This window comes from Malurus melanocephalus, unplaced genomic scaffold, assembly GCF_030028575.1.
Source record: "Malurus melanocephalus ecotype Western Australia unplaced genomic scaffold, MMel_1.1 scaffold_15, whole genome shotgun sequence".
In the NCBI taxonomy this organism is placed as follows: Eukaryota; Metazoa; Chordata; class Aves; order Passeriformes; family Maluridae; genus Malurus; species Malurus melanocephalus.
The window spans coordinates 1,185,523-1,200,387 of NW_026623247.1; the positions used below are offsets into that span (position 1 = coordinate 1,185,523).

A 14,865-nucleotide genomic window follows, 5' to 3' on the forward strand; every position below is an offset into this window, starting at 1 on the left:
GGTTCCTACATCCCTCAATGATAAAAATGGAGTTGACTGGGACAGGATCTGTTCATATAAGTGACACTAAAAGGTGACTACCTACAGGTCTATAGCAGGAAGGAAAAAACCTCCTGAGATGCAGAGGCTTTGGTTGCAGAGAAGTCCATGGAATTTAATACAATTTAGGTCAGATTCTCAAAAAGGAGTCACAATTTTAACTTTAAWGTAAGTAGATGAGAAGGTTCAAAGTAGTAAACTTAATAATTCAAATTCTTCTTCTCATGATTCACATGAGGCCTTCACCTCCACCAACTCCCCACCCACAAACAGGGTATTTTCAGATATATCACTTATTGGAAGTAGTCCTGTACTCTGCCCTTCCTAACGGTGACCTCTTATGATGAAGAAAATTGTACCAGTGAATGCACTAATAAGCCAAAACATGGCCACAGTTCTTGATCCTGGGTCCTCAGYCTGATCAATTTATTAGACATGCATGCAGAATTGCTAAAATGAAAAGAAGAAAGCACTACCTGTTAATCTGAACAATTTTTGATTGCAGAGCATCCAGGCACCCAAAATAAGGGAACAAATTGTCCTAAAAATTAAGTAAATCTGTATAAAAGGAGGTAGAAAGGGATGGTTCAATTCAGAAAATATAAAGTAAAGACTGATGGAAGAAAATAAGTTTTAAATGAAAATATCTGCTGGACRTTTATTTTTACAATTACCATTTTATGTGAAGAAATCAACATATTAAAGGTTTTGGCTTACAGTGTTGGGTTTCCATGTCTTTATAATTTTGTTGGGCACCTATGATAAACATTTTCTAAACTTCACAGTCCAGGATCTAGCTTTGATTCTTTGAGTAGGAAAACAATGACTGTCTCACTGCTTTCAATGGGAAAAGCTATAAAAAAAGTTCTGGAAGATATTTGAATTTTAAGCTCAAGTCTACAAGGTCCCAGAATTCCTGTTTGTTTTCTCAGATCAAGGCTCTAGACTCCCAGTCAACTGACTGGGGAAAACTGAAAAATGCTTGCTGTGGGTGAGTTACCTAAAAATTATTATCTAATGCCATTTATGATGCCTTCTACCCAATCTCTGTGTGTCTCTTCCAAAAGATGCATACTTTCTGTAGAATCTGTGACATTCACATCAGGCCACATGGATATTTCAGATTCCCTATGGTGTCTAAGAGGACCTTAGTTACCTTCTCTTTAGACAATCAAACCTAGGCTTCATATCTAATAATTTGTTTGTACAACAACATAGATAGCTTTCATTTACTCTGTCAGCATAGTAAGCACCTGTTTAATTTTGAGTGGTATAATCAGGCCTTATCTCGCAGTGGTATGGTAGGTCTTATTAAGAGTGCAGAACAAATCTGTTCATGTAGCRAACACTGTATAATTTCTATAATTTGGAACAAATTAATCTTTAGGTCTGGAGCAAATCACAGATAAAAGAGTTCTAGAGAATTCAACCCAGATATTGCACTGAACATTACTCTTGACAGAAGCATCATCACTACTTTTCAGACAGTAACCTTGATCAACTTTTGGTATTTGATCAAAGGTATCAAATGATACCTTTGATCATTTGATAAATCAAATGATAAATTAACCATTGTTGGTCTATTATTTGATTTTTCCAAGCAAGGATCTTCCCTTTTTTCCCCCAATTTTCTTCAAAATTCCCAGAATGTTCATGAGTCTCTTGGTACCATTACTTGACTATAAGTAAAAACCTACTGCAAAAGAGATTTTAAGACATTTCAACACACTGTACACTCTTCAGTTCTGCTAAGTCTGCCAAAAARAACGGAWAATTATGATATCAGTCATATCCCAGGGGAAATAAATACAGTTTGTTTTGGACACTAAATGCCTTGGCTCACAAGCAGATGCTGACACCAGCCAATAGCAGCTCAAAAGGCATTTTCAGTTTGAGGAAGTAAGAGGGATCACCATAAAGCAGCATAGCAGAATTTCTTTAGTAACACAAGTATTAGAATCYACCTTTCACCTTGAACAAAAATAATCAATCAGATTTTAAAGAAAAGGATAGGAATAAATTCATGACAATTTTCCCATTCAAAAATCATATTCAGTGTGTACATTAAACTTCAGTTGTAGAAGGTCACATTAGAACAGTTCGGAAACTACCAACAATGAAATTGGTTACAATATCTAATTCACTGTTACATAAAATGCATTTACGGCATAATAGCTAAGGAATGCATGTAATTTAAAGAGGCCCGCTACAGCAATCACTGAGACTGAACATATCAAGTATAGTGAGTCTCAAATCCATTGCATTTAGTGTAGTGTGCAAGAGCTTTTTCCATCCAGTGAGAGCCCCCCTGGCTTAGCAAGAAAGTCATTCTGTCACATTATTATATTAAATTAAATCATTAATGACAATCAGAAGAAGTATTCCTTTTGATTTTCATTGGCTGTGTTTTGCATGCTGAGCTCACTTTTCAACGCAGATTCAGCACTGTCTTCATTTTCAGATCCTTTTGCCTCATTTTTAGAGTATATGCCTTTTCTTTTATAAATGCGTATGGCTATGGCTGTGATGCAAAGTAGGATGAATATGACAACTGCTATCACACCTATAAGAAGAAAAGGAAAAGAAAAAAAGAACAATGAGAAAAGACAGACAAATAATACGCAGGTCAGAGAACAGGAGAAAGAAGGAATAACTACATCACATAATGGAAGGGCTTGAAGGAAAGCCCTGGAAATATAAAGCCATAGCTACTTTCAAAMCAGAAACAGCACTGTAGTATAAGCTTCATGGTGATTGTTTTGAAACTTTGCACATTATTAATAATAACAATTTTTAAAAAGTCCACAAAACATTATAATTTCTGAGTTTTTTGAATAGAAAGCCACTAGGGATCTTTGAGTATTTTTGATAAGAGGGTTTCTTTTTCTCCTTCACTGTTAGGCCCTAAATCTCTGGTCTGGGAAYTCAAGCCACTGAGGTCAGGAACAGCAAGATGAGATATTTCTCACAGAGATATGCATGACCTTAMAGACTGCCAGCCCATCTCCTCTCTTCCTCATTCATCCTGTCATGATGGTCTGACGACCTTATGCTCATGTGTCAGACTATGGGCAGGAGAGGAATTTGAGAAGAAATTAAACAGAAGGAAAATGGATCATGGTTTTCAAAGAGGCAGAAAGTAGGACTAGGCTGTTGGGATGGAGAGAGCACTAAACAGTCTGGAAAGCAGTTGTAATGCATTGGCTCATCTACAGTAGACAAAGGGACATCATGTTGCACAACTTGGTCACCACAGCAAGAAAAATAAAGAAACATAGTCCCTTAGCACTGTAAATTAAAAAAAAAAAAAAAGAAAAGACCAGGCAAAATTCAGTGCATGTCATTTTTCTTGCTGTCTAAGATGAGCAGCCATCCATCATTGTAGGAATATAAAGGTTTTGATTCAGTATCTCCTTCTCTGAAATTAACTTTGCAATCTAAGTGAATCATATCTTCATTTAAATGAATTAGTACAGTCCTTCTTTTATTTAAATCACAGTAGGTCCTCTTTCTAAGGACTTTTCTATAAACTTGTTTTGTCTGGAGTAACTGAACTGGTGTCACTCTCAGTTATACTCATTTAAGGGTGCTTAACATTAAACTTTAACTGAATGTTGTGCAGCTTGCTTTCTTTTGACTTTTAAAGAAACATAGGCAGTAGAAAAATTGTGAGTGCATATTCCCAAGTGTGTTTAATAACAAGAAAATTGTATGGTTGTTATTATCTTAAAAGCACTGTAACTTGTAGATTGAAGTTAAAAAATGACTTTGTTGCTAGCACACTTAAAAACCTCCACCCACACTGATACCTAATACAAGGTGATCCTTATGTATGAATACCTTTGCAAAATAATACCAATCTTTTGAAACAATAAAGCAAGTTTTGACAAAGCTAGACATAGTAAAAAACTCTGAAAATGTATTTTTAAATTATGATCTTCCTGAATTCAGTGGCAAAATTCTTGGTTGGTGTGCATAAAATTATACAGACATGAGTATCATTTTAAATGCAAGGAAGCTTCCTTTAGGCTTAAGAACCTCTCATTTTAGTATCTTTTTTCTACACTGTTAAAGGTCACTGGCCATCCAGTGTGTTTTTGGCATGCACTGACCATGGCAGGTATCATTGTTTAAATGGATGACACAGAGCTGACTASAGGTTCTCATCTTAACCTTCCATAGACCTAAACATTTTTAACCTCAATGAGAAGCCTGAACAATTTTATTCGACTCAATTCCACTATTTCATTTTTCTGCTGAGGTTTTAAAAACTCTTACAAAGCACACCTTTTCAGAATTTAAAAGACAGAAAGGATGACCTTTTCATCCCACTGCCCTCTTTCTATCAAAGCAGCTATGSAAACTGAAACAGAATTATTTTGCCAAAACTTCATCTTCATGAGTGGAAACAAGTTTTATTTCCTCACCACCTCCCAAAAGAAGAAAAACTCCTACAAATTCTCATAGAGAATGATTGTCACAGGAGACAATAYTATGCCTTGAAAGAAAATTTGAACTGCCAGAGACATTTACTTGTTTCAATTCTGGTAAAAGGAGATGAGTCTCTGCTGAGGATCCCCAATCCAAAACTGTCCCTATTAAGGCTCACTCCAATACGCATTTCTACAAAGAGGTGGAACTGTTACGTTTCACATGAGGACCCATATCAGATGGATCCTTCACACAGGACTCATATGATACGAATCTTAAGGACACCATCCAGAAAGGCACCGTAATAGAACCTGAATATCCTAATTATTGTCTTGTACTTTAAGCACATACATCTGTCCAAAGCTTTATGCCCTGTTTGTTCTGACAGGCATAATCAGTAAATGGATATCAACATATTCACTGTGGAAGTAACTGAACTCTACATGGCTCTTCCTCTGATATAAAAAAAAAAGGTATTTTGAAAAAGTTTATGAATGGTCATTTGTAGTTCTATTTCTGATAAATAGTAATTCTGTTTCTGGAGTTCTGTAGTTCTGTAATTCTAAAATAAATAGGAAATAGGAAGAAAATGAAGAAGATATATTTCAAACAAACAATAATTATTTATTATTTATTATTACTTTAAMAAGAATTTTGATTTTTAAACTGTAAATCAATGCAAGTGAAAGTTTTTCTAAGAGTAGTTTGCCTTCCAAACAGGAAACCAGGATGACATTTCATCAGACTGTCAGAGGGTTGATTCAAACAGTGTTAAACTCCTATTCTCAAGAAAAAGTCTTTGTTGCTAAGATTTATTAAAGAAGGTTTTGAACTTTGTTGTGTAGCAAAAGGTAGTTTTTTTTAAAAAGTCAAGAAGAAAAGATGGTTCTTTCTTAAATATATCCTATTTTCACAACAAATCAGAATACCTTTTAAAGTCGTAGACACCACTATTATGCAGGTTGGAATTCTTTCCTTAACTTGTTTTTCAGCAGAATGTTTCAAAATATGATATGTAATTTTATGTAATAAGAAAATATGAACATAATCCACTGCATTTTGAAACAATCGATTTTTTTCCTGTGTAGCAATTGCAACAAAATCAAGTCATTTTGCTAGTTTCTGTATGCACACAAAGCTAAACTGGTTCCACTTCATCAACAGATCCATAGCTGGAAAAAAAAAAAAGTTTGTTGTGGAGTTGTTACAGTCCCTATTACCTCCAATAATTGCAGAGTCACTTCTGATTGCATTAGCTAAGGGCTTTCCCTCATCTATTGGTCCAGAGTGATCTGCAGCAGAAGAAAAAAAAACAAAAAAACAGAAAACAACAGACAAGTAGAAGACAGAATTTTAAAAGAAATTCTCACGCGGCTACAGCTCATTTATAATCTGGTACAGTGGCAGTAGTGTGGGTCAGTAAGCATGCAGAGAACAACAATGTAGATGACACTTTGCAGAGATGAAAAGGAAAATGTAAACATTCAGGTGAATAGTGAAAGGCTAGAGAAAGGGAAGTAAGTACATATAAAAGAGAATTATTTACAAACTACTCCTGAGATGTTAACCCGCATGGAAAAATAAAAGAGTCAGTTGTGATTCAGGTCATGAGTACTTTACTTAGATTTTGCCTCAGAGATCAGAGCAAGTGATAACCATATGCTACCTGCAAATGAATGCGTTGTTTCACTTGATGTTGAGTCAGCTCCRGTTAAAGTGCCACAGTTGGATTCAGTGAAACGCCCTTTTACAATGACAGGGGCTGAGCTGCTGTGGTGCAGTGCAGCCTTCAAAGGAGCAATGTGGTTGAACTGCACTGAAGAGAGACAGCCAATAAACCCCTGAGAGTTTGCCTTCATAGTCTCCTCATCTACATCGCTGTTTTCTGTTAATCAAAAGGAACAGAACACAATTAATCATAGTGCAAATGTACAAAATAAAGTGTCAGAAGAATAAATGAATAATTAACCTGTGTTCCTCTGAGTGTATTTGAGTTGCAGCAACATAGTAGATTCACTGAATCCTTTTCTTGTCTGACTTTAATGAAAAGTCAGATACATTCAATCCTCCCTTTTTTTAAAACAGATGACAGTTGCTAATCTGCTGAGGGAAATGCTTTTAAATTACTACAGCAGGTTCCAAAGCAAAAAGTTTCTATTATATCTAAAATATTTAAACTAAAATGCAACAATTTTTTATTCTGCAAAAATATAAGGCTGAAAGATGAATTCCAGAAAAATGCATTTCATTGTGTTTCTTCTCATAAATAAACAGTTTTGGAACCTATTCATTCCATAGATTCATATATCTACTCCCTTCTAGCATCGTCAAGTCTGTCAAAACAAAAACTCTCTGTAGATCTCAGATCCTCGAAATCCATTAAGATATCTCCCGAGAAATTTTAAAAAATTAATATTGTTCCAATTTGCTATACATTTTTAAACATGAAATTTGTGCTACAAAGGAGGGGAAAGAAAAAGAAGATACGTCCTCACCTTATTCTCTTGACTTGCCTTTCTGAATGATTGATACATGTACACTGCRTGTTAAAACTCTGTTTATTCACCAGGTAATGCTCACTAATGCTCCACTTTTGATGTGGGAAGCAAACAGTTTATTTACTCTGACAGTTCTAATTTAAGTAACAACTCTGARAGTACTATTTATAGAGGACTCATAGTGGAAGTAAATTTGCAAATAAAGTGGGAATTTCATCTCATTAATTTTCATTTCCAACTTATCCTGGAACCCAAGAATGAACTTGTGATCCTTACAATGTCTACCATAATAATTTTAAGTTTTACAGTGCCGTCCTCAATTAAAATTAGGCTAATAGAGAAAAATGGGATAATGTGTTTTGGTAGAATGTAGCAAAACAGCACAGCAGCATTTTCCTGAACTAATCTTTCCTCATTGCAATCTACTACGGGATAGATGGATGTCATCCAGAAGTCTGCTCACCTACAGTGATGGATTACATAAAATGTTGTCTGTTTAGCTTTCTCTGGTTTCTTTGCAACTATTTCCAGTATTTGAATCTATGCACTGAAGGATATGTTAGGACTGAATGTCTTAAGAAAAAGATTAAGATTGAAGTGGCAAGAAAAACATTGTACCAAACCCCTGTGATAAAAATATATACCTCTAAATATGACTAGGAATGAAAACCTCAAGAGGAGAAGGGTTTCTATTATTTTTTAGTTCCTTTACAAATCATTTATTAAACAATGTATGTGTATTGCATGAAATACTTAAAATCCTTTGACTTCACCTGACTCCTCAACTAGAAAATATTGCTGGGATAAAGTAAACCTTTGTATTAGATCAGGCAATCTTGATGATAAAAGTGAAAGGGCTTAGTGAACAAAACCATCATCCACTTCCATGCTGAAGTATAATTTAACTAGCTGGAAATAACACTCAAAACCACTCATAAATTGCTTGTTGGAGACTATGTATTACAGTAAACTGAAGTTATGCATCCTTAACTATTTTCGGAGCAATTAATTTGCTAAGTGTACYCAAGTTAACCATAGACAAAATTACTCCACTGACATTGTCTTCTTAAATAAAACAAACAATAAAAAAAACTCAAAAGCAAAACATACTAAATATCCTTCTTTAACTCTTCTTCAACCATTTGTTCTCTGTGAAGAATTCAAGCAGAAAGTCAACAGCCACACAGCTCCAATCRGAACATTTTAAGAGAAGAATTGTGATGCTTTCTAACAGCTTTGTATGTTGTACCATGTCACCCAAAACATCACACAGAACTTAAGGTGAGGCCGCCCCAGGTCAGAGCAGAGCRGGACAATCCCCTCCYGTGYCCGGCTGTGATGCTGTGCCTGATKAACCCCAGGACACGCTTGGCCCTCCTGGMTGCCAGGGCACAACAATTCATGTCCAACTTGACAATGTCCAGGATCTCCAGGTCCCTTTCTGCAGTGCTGCTTTCCAGCTCCTCATTCCCCACGCTGTCCTTACAWCCAGGTACAGAACCTGGAACTTTGTTAAGCTTCATACAGAAGGTAATTGCCCAGCCCTCTGATTTGTTGATGTCTCTCTTCAGGGCCTCTTTGCCTTCAAGKGAYTCAATAGTTCCTCTTAATTTAACAACACAGTCAAACTTACTGTACCTCCAAATGCTGCACCCAAGTAAGTAATTTATAAAGATGTTGAAGAGCACAAGACTGGGRATGGAGCYCTGTGGAACCTCACCAGCAACAGGTCACCAGTCTGATGTCATCCCATTCACTGTAACCCTGTGTGCCCCACTGTGAGCCAGTTACTCATTCATCACAGAGTATCTTTATCCAGCTGTGGGCTGGACATTTTGTCCAGAAGGATCCTGTGAGACACAGCTTCAAAAGATTTACTGAAAAAGATCATATCCAGTGGCTTCCCTTGAACAACTGGGAGGGTAACATTGTCATAAAAGAAAATCAGGTTTTATAAGCAGGACTTTCCTCTCATGGACCTGTACTGGCTGTGACCAATGACTGCATTGTCCTTCAGCAGTTTTTTCAATGCCTTCCAGAATAATCTTCTCCATAATTATACCAGGCACTGAAGTGAGACTGACAGGCCTGTCGTTTCCAGGGTCAATCTTCTTACCCTTCTGGAAACTTGGGACAACATTAGCCAGCTTCCAATCAACTGGAACTTGTTCAGATTCTGTCATTCAAAAATTGCTGAGGGAGGTCTGGCGGTGATATCAGCCAGCTCTTTGAGTATACTCGCTTGAATCCAATCAGGTCCCATAGATTAACAAGGATCTTGCTGGAGCAGCAGATTCTGCACATTTTTTTTTGAAGAAAATCACTGGGGTATGTTCAAATGCAGAAGAGCTCAGAAAAGAACTTGTCCAACTGAAGATAATACTTGAAAAAAAACAGAACTTCCATGTGTGGTTTTCCTGAACCACATCTTCAAGTACAAGAAATACATGATTTCATATTTTGTTGACTCCTTATCTTTCGACCTCTCCACTGCAACACCTTTCCCTCTCCCTTCATGAAGTCTTTTCAGTCTCCAGATGGGACTTCACAGGAATCAGAACCCAAAGCAATCAGATTTCTAAAACAAAGACCAACGCTCCTCTGAAAAGGGGAGAAACATATGTTTTCTTCAGGACAGATTCTGAGACAAATTGGGCTGACTGCCCCACAGGTCGTTTAACTCTGCTTCACATTGCTGCATTACTGCAAAGCCATCACATAACTGGAGAAAATCTCACCTCTGAATTTTGTATGGCTCTTTGGAAGATACAATATTGGTCCTGGTTAAAAGACACTGATATTTGCCTAAAAATGTGCATTTSTACATGTTTCATGAAATAAATTTTTAAGTAAATTGATATAATCTTTTATAACAAAGATGAAAGGTTTTATTCTGTACTGGTCATTATGGTATTAAACTCTGAGTGTGACTGAAATAAACTATTACATTTCAAAGTATTATTCATTCCTGATTTTATTTTATCATCACATTGGATGATAATTTGGAAAATTATCATGTTTCCAAAATTTGGAAACATTTTTAACAATTTTCTTTATATTTCAGCTAATATTGATTTAAAGAACTGCTTAAATGAGCCTTCAATTTTCTCTGCATAACTACATACAGTTCCTTTCTAGACTCTGAGCTCTATATACAAAACCTACATTTCAACAGTATATATTTCTGTTTGTGTTAAAGGTACTTAGATAGTTTTGCAGTAAGAAAATAGATCAGCTGCACTGAGATTCACATAATGATAATTAAATAATAATTAAGATTTTTTATGATCTATAAATATGATTTTAAAATTTATTTATTACATGTTAAGCTACTTAGCATTTGGTAATTGTCCTCATAAGATTAACCATCACTCTATGCCTTTTATTATATATTTATAATTATTCTTCCACCTTTTCCAGATAACACTCTCATAATTGAAAATAACCATCACCTATTTCACACATAAAGAATTAATTGGCATATCCAAACAGTTGCATGCAACAGCTCAGTGTCTAAATAGGGAGTTGTAACAGGTGATGTTCCTTTGGGGCCATTGCTGGTACCATTTCTGTTCAACATCTTTACTGACGACACCAGGACTAGGATTGGGCGCATCTGAAGCAAGTCTGTGGATGACACTAAACTGAGTGGCTGACACATCTGGGAGATGGAATGCCACCCAGAGGGACCTTGACAGGCTTGAGGATTGGGATCAGGTGAATCTCATTAAATTCAACAATGGCAAGTGTGAAGTTCTGCACCTGGATCTGGGCAAACACCAATATCAATACAGACTGGGGGGCAAATGGATTGAGAGCACCTCTTGGTGGTAATTGAGAGCAAGACTTGGTGATAATAAATAGGATATGAGCCAGCAATGCTTGTGGTTCAGAAAGCAAATCTTATCCTGCACATGAAGATGTGTGGTGAGCAGACTGAGGGAGATGATTCTCGTCCCTCCATTACACTGTTGTGAGACCCCAGCCAAAGCACTCTGTACAGTTCTGGGATTCCCAGGACAGGTTGGAGATGAACCTGTTTGAGCTGGCACAGAGGAGAGACACAGACATGGTGACAAGGCTGGAATACTTCTCATATGAAGAAAGGCTGAGAAAATTTGGGCTGTTCAGAGTGGAGAATGTTACAGAGACCTTACAGCAGAGACTTACTGCCTCCTKCTCAGCGGCATGATGGACTATTTCAGATAATGTTTTTCTTCTCAGTATGAGATTATTTTGGAAAACGTGTTTTCTACTATTAGGACAGTGTCYCTGGGTGTATTATGATGGCAGAAACATTGGTTTACCCAAGCTCTTATGCTATTCCCACAGTACATGAAAGAAAAATGGTAGATTTATATGGTTTCTAGGTATATAGTGATGAAATTCCTCTGAACAAAATCACAAGCAACTGAATATGAAGAAGAAGCTTATTTGATATTCTAATTTAAGATAAATATTATTAAAAAGTATAAATGGTTCCAGTATGCCTGGAGAAGGATGATGAATTAACTGAACACCTATACAAAATTTAGAAGAAAATTCAATGTGTTCTATGTCATATGTCACRTATTTCTTATGAGGAAAGGCTGAGGGTGCTGGACCTGTTTGGCCTCAAGAAGAAATGGCTGAGAAGGGAGTCTCTTTCATTGGAGGTATGAAAAAAACCCTCTGGACAGATTCCTGTGCCATGTGCTCCAGCATGATTCTGCTTGAGCAGGGAGGTTGGACCACATGACCCCCCGTGGTCCCTTCCAATCTTACTCACTCAGTGATTCCATGATCACAGTTTTTTTGCATTTATTTCTTAAAAAATCTATGTTAACACACTGGTTTACTTTAAGAAGTTTTTAAAGAACAGGAAACCACCATTCCTTTTCAGCAGTTTACTGGCTCAATAWTCAATTAAATTGAATGTTAAATGTTGAAATTCAAAAATTTCGATATTTACTGGCTCAAGCACCAACAAGTGACTGGAAATGAGGATGAATTTCTCTGTTGTATGGGTGAGAGACACTGTAACATTGCCCAGGCAGCAGTGCATGTCCTCATGGGAAGCATTCAAGACCAGTGGAGGGGGCTTTGGATGGCCTGATCTGGATGACGGTGTTTCGGCGCGCAGGAGAGGTGGTGAAATTAGGTGATCTTTTAGGTCCTTTTCAACTCAAACAATTTTACAATTCTATGAAATTACTTTAGAGGAAAGAGAAATATCCTTTAAATTTGCATCAGCACCAAATCTTCCTCTATCATCGGGTTTTCCAAAGTGAAAGGTATGAAAATAGAAAGATCTTGAGAATTTTAGTCCAGGCTTTTGCTATTTTATTTTAAGAACATCAACAAAATCATCATTGTAGATCATTATTACAGAGRAATGGACATGTTTAGAAGAATCATTAGACAAAGAATCTCCAACAAAGATTTGACATACATTACCATATTCTTAACTATTTGCATCAAAATCTAATCAGGGAAAGTTTTTCAAGTACAATACGTGATTAACAGTATTTTATCATCTTTGTGAGTGATTTCAATGTGATTTGTTTTTTCTCCAGAATAAAAAACAAAGAGGTGTTTCTTAATGCTTGATTGCAAAATGAGAAAGAGAGAAGTGTACAATTATTTTTAATGGAACCTACTTGATCATTTTTTTCAAGAAGCACTTACCTGTGATTATATCTGTATTTCAACAAGACTGAAGTTTCTACCTTGATTGTGATTCTGTGTCTAAATAAATCCACAATAACAAATGTCTTTCAATGACATTTGGGTTATTATTTTTCATGCCCAATGATGACATTTTGATCCATGTTTTAGAAAACCCTGCAGTGTTTCACTTACCTAAAATCTTGCCAAGTGTGAGAGACTTGATTGCATTGAATTCTGTGCCTGAAGACAGAATAAACTTCATTCTCTCATTCTGGTTAACCTACAGAATGATAGTGTGAGGAACAAAGTAGAATAATGGAAGAGATAGTAGTCRATATTTTCACAAAAACAGGTAAGACCAAGGTTAAAAATAAGAGGATCTGAGGGAAGCATTTGTTATTTATAGCATAAAAACTCATCAGGAAATAGATTATCAGCTTCCTCAGATCACTGATTATAACYGATACGTTTTAAGTATGCTACTTAATAAGCCTTTATTTATTGATTTGGCTGATTCCTTCTTTTTCACCTCTAAGATGACTAAAAATAGAAAACCTTTCAAATATGAAAAGGTCTCTTTCCATTTAAAAAAGGTGCTCAGTRTTTAGTTCATAAAGATCAAATATTATATTGTAAATGCCTCCCAGGGYGCCTCTAGAACTACTTAAAGCCAAGTATCAATGCAAAACCAAGCTCTAGCCTCAAAATGCTAAATTGTAACATAGAGGTATTTAAAATGTCAAATTTTGAAAAAAAAATACAAGAGACAAACCAAACAACAGCAGTCATACACATTTCAAAAATATTGAAAATGTAACCATCAAACAATKAATTGCATTTTCATATAAAATTATGAGGTGATGATGACCTTTAGAAATAGACAAAATTAATACCAGAGACTGGCTAACATTAAGTTTGACTGTGCATCAGGAAAGTGTTAACTTTGCTTGGCTAAGGTATAGTTTATTTGGGGATATTTACTTCAGTTTGCTTATCTACTATTTCATAAAAAATTTGTTTTCCCCCTAACTGAATTACCTCCACAAAGAGTATTTCCTCCTCTCTGGTAATCTTCACGTGTTGCAGTTGTCCATCAGCCATGCTTTTGAAACCGATGCTGAAGACATCAGGATCTTGATGGCTATCTAGCTTGTATCTAATCTGTAAACTTCCTGCAGGGATAAAGAGACAAAAAGGTGTAGCACTCTACACACACAATGAGCCATGTAGATCATATACTGCTTAACATTTCAAGGGCARAACACATGCTTGATTTGTTTAAGGAATTAGCCATGAGAAATGGATATAAGTGAGAAATTAAAGGCAACAGAAYGAGTAATAGCAATGCTGGATGCAGAATATTGTGGCAAAAATGGTCATAAACTGTCTCAATTTGGATTAATGAGTTAAAATTTGGGAAGAAATTTTATAAGTACTTTTAAAATTCAGCTGAAAAAGACTCAGTCTGGTAGCTCTTATAATTGTGACTTATCAAATATAACTCGGTAATTCAGAAACACTAYTCTTGAATAATGTTTTCCCTGTACACCTCTGACCATATGAAAAATAAGCAGAATGCAGAGCTCTAACTTCTACCTCATTTTCCATTCCGTATCRTTAACTTCCAGAATGTCATCTGAACACACATAATCACACAAAGACTCAGMGAACACAGGGGCAATTTCCTTGTCAGAAATTCCATCTCAGCTGCAGATGCACCACAACTTTCTACGCAYGCTCTAGAAATCAAGGCCCATGTCAGACCCAAGCCAGTCATGGGCAAAACATGTTTCAGCTCACAWGTTGAGGAGGATACTACAGCTATTCCATATCTAATTACTTGTCTGGAAAAGCACAGAACCTTCCTTGAGCACAGAACCACTATGACTGTCAAGAGTCTTTGCTAAGCCCAAAGATTTAATTCAATCTGTGAGGTTTCTTAATTAAAAAAAAAAARAAAAAAAAAACCAAAAAACCAAAAAACCAAAAAACCCAACCTAAATGTAGATGAAAGACTGTAAAAGAAAGATCCAACTAATAATTAATGTTCAGCTTAAACAGAAACATCAATATTATATGTATTTCTACAGGTGTATTATATGTATTTCATAGGTATATAAGTAGCTTATGAAATCAAYTGAATGAAGTCACCTCTGATTAATTTAGTCAGTATGACTACACTTTCAAAAGTAGTTAATTTCATTATTTATTTTGAGGATGGCAGTTATAAGACCTCATGAGTGGAACA

The 14,865-nt window shown here is 35.9% G+C and overlaps 1 protein-coding gene across 1 annotated transcript in view; it reads right to left on the reverse strand.

Annotated features, from left to right (window-relative positions):
- Nucleotides 1–1,602: 1,602 nt before the first annotated feature.
- CNTNAP4 (contactin associated protein family member 4) overlaps nt 1,603–14,865 on the reverse strand; it is a 197,539-nt gene continuing 184,276 nt past the window's right edge. The window contains exons 20-24 of the mRNA XM_057384683.1: nt 13,656–13,789; nt 12,810–12,897; nt 6,137–6,355; nt 5,691–5,762; nt 1,603–2,602 (exon numbers count right to left, since the gene is read on the reverse strand). Coding sequence (XP_057240666.1) covers nt 2,409–2,602; nt 5,691–5,762; nt 6,137–6,355; nt 12,810–12,897; nt 13,656–13,789 — 707 coding nt within the window. The 3' untranslated portion in view covers nt 1,603–2,408. The remainder of the gene's footprint in view (nt 2,603–5,690; nt 5,763–6,136; nt 6,356–12,809; nt 12,898–13,655; nt 13,790–14,865) is intronic.